Below are 2,500 nucleotides of genomic sequence, written 5' to 3'. Positions count from 1 at the left end.
CAAGGTCTCGTTTAGGGTTCCGCGAAGTAACACAGAATTACGCGAAGAGAAACAGAAGTCAAATTTCCTTTTAAATTTTCTTTTTAGATAAAAGCATTCGATGATTATGCCTTTTTATCATTAAAACTCATTGCGTGTCGTATTTTTGTGTTTTTAAACGGTCTCTTTTAGGGGTCAAAATTTGCTTAAGCCACGCCTAGATTGGTCTCCTTTAGGGGTTAAATTCAAAATTTCTGACGAGCATCCCCGTCTGTTTCATATGGGAGAGTCCCCCCCCCCCCGGGCTTTCATATACCAGACTATTTAAAATGGTGGAGGACGAAAGATCCATTTTTATTCCTATTGAGCCTTGCTGATTAGGTGTTGTTGTGTTCGCTTTGTTCTTTTGTTTTATGGACATTAAATTATTTTGGATCCGGTATATGAAATACAAGCCGCTTCTTCTCATCATAGTTAATAGAGGGAAATGGTTATGAAACCCAACATATTTCTTTGTTGTAGGTTGTTGTTCTCTGTTTTGGGCCTTGATCGTGCACAAAACACAATAGTTGTTTACTCCGTACTGAGGAACTAACCAATAGCAAAAAGTTGCTTACGTAAATCATGCATAGTGTATGAGTGCAAAACAAAAGATTGTGCACGGTCGTGGACTTCCCAAACTAAATCTTGGCCTCTTTGTTCGCTATTTTAGTGTTTGCCGAGCTTCAAAACCAGTCTCCTCTATTAACTATGTTCTCATTTAGAAAGAATTTACCAACCACCCTTTAGTTCATGTTATTTACGTCTATTACACTTCGATGGGTGCCAGGTTCCAGTAGTTCTCGCACTTCATTTTATATTGAAGTAAACTACCCTTTCGTTATTTCATTCATTTGTTATAATTTTACGAGTACAAATAAAAGCGGTTGTTGTTGTAAATGAACTTTTATATTCGCCAATTTAACAATGACGAAAAAATGATGATGATGATGATGATGATGATGATGACTAATGACATAGATGGCGGTAGTGGAAAGACGGATCTAGACGGAATTCGTCGTTGGTGGACGGAGGGAACGAGGATGAGATTCATTGATCAACACTCACGGGTCATCATAGACTCCACCGCTGTAAAACTGGAATGAGGAGAGACCCGCATTAAAACCGACAGAAATTGGACCAACTGTGGCTACAGCGTACTGTAACTGAGATTCATTTCCTTGCTGGATGTCCTCGTAACCTAAATGATGATAAAAGACATGTTGATATTCGAGTACTTCCATATTGAATCGTTGTCACAGTTTAGAGTATATCAAAAGCTAAGCGCCTTTGTGATTAGAAAGGCAAGAAAGGGATTCAGGAAAGGTTGTGATCAAAAGAAAGGTTATAAATTTATGAAATCGTTTTTGGAAATTGCATGCGTCTCGCACCACTGATTCAAAGTAGTCACATACGGGGCAAAATTACTGAATGCTGTTTGGCTTAGACGGAGGGCATTATTTTTTTCTTAATCACGAAATGTTCACTTCCGTTTTCCGTCTGAGGCTAAAACTTTATTGATAACCACTGCAATCTCCATGCATCAATGCTTTACCAGTAATAGTAGCGCCCACTTTGTCCTTGAGAAAACAGCAAGACTTATTGCAAGGATGTGGATAGCCTGCCTCGGTGTCGATCCCTCCGTTTTTTATGATGTACCTGGAGAGCAAATAGAGAGTTTAAGCAACGCGGCAACGACAACAGTGTCGCAGAAAGCAGCAACACCTGTTGGTTAAAAAAGGAAAAATAATCGTTCTGCACGTGCGGCACAAATTTCTTTTCCGTACTCCACAAAACAACAACGGCAAATCACCAAATTTGGGGTTTTGACGACGAAGTGAGCATAGTGAGCCATTCACTTTCTACGTTTACTTTAAAGGGAACCTCCACTAAAACAAGAAAATAACTTTAAACCACAGAACATAATTTTACAATAAACATTGTTCCCATTTTTTCCAATGAAAGAATCTGAAATGAAGTATCTGAAATGAATAAATTTCAAAAACGCTCGGTTTGGTTTTCAAATTTCCCGGGCCGCCATCGTGAATAATTGTGACGTGTTGTAGTTGCCCTTTTGTTGATTAAACAATTTGGGCAACCACGACACTGATTATTCAAGATGGCGGCGCTCGGGAAATTTGAAAGTGAAAATAAGTGATTCTGAAATTCACATTTTTCGATACAAACACTTTTTTGAAGAAAATTGTCGATAAAATTTGATTGCAAACATTATTTTGTTCGGTTTAAAATTATTTATTAGTCGGAGTGGAGGTTCCCTTTAAAAACGTTCGTACCCATCCAGTTACATGATAGTTCGCCCGTACTGAACAACGTGAACAAGACGAAATAATTGCACCAAATACTTGCGACAGAGCTAAGTTATATTTTGGAGTGACGTTTTAGTTGACGTTGGCGGGCGTTTTCCTTGCTTACACCCTTAATGGCGTGTTTTCAAGCGTCTGAGAGCGCGTTTTGAAGAAGT

General features: G+C 38.7%; 1 protein-coding gene across 2 annotated transcripts in view; it reads right to left on the bottom strand.

The window, feature by feature from the left end:
• The window catches only part of LOC138007928 (cathepsin L1-like), a 13,690-nt gene that overhangs the window by 1,292 nt on the left and 9,898 nt on the right, over positions 1–2,500 (bottom strand). For both annotated transcript variants that reach the window (XM_068855060.1, XM_068855061.1), the window contains exons 4-5: positions 1,574–1,677; positions 1,087–1,219 (exon numbers count right to left, since the gene is read on the bottom strand). In XM_068855060.1, coding sequence (XP_068711161.1) covers positions 1,087–1,219; positions 1,574–1,677 — 237 coding nt within the window. The remainder of the gene's footprint in view (positions 1–1,086; positions 1,220–1,573; positions 1,678–2,500) is intronic.

The sequence above is a fragment of the Montipora foliosa genome, chromosome 6 (genome assembly GCF_036669935.1).
Source record: "Montipora foliosa isolate CH-2021 chromosome 6, ASM3666993v2, whole genome shotgun sequence".
NCBI lineage: Eukaryota > Metazoa > Cnidaria > Anthozoa > Scleractinia > Acroporidae > Montipora > Montipora foliosa.
Note: the sequence above shows the minus strand (reverse complement) of the source record. Positions and strands in the feature narration are given on the sequence as shown.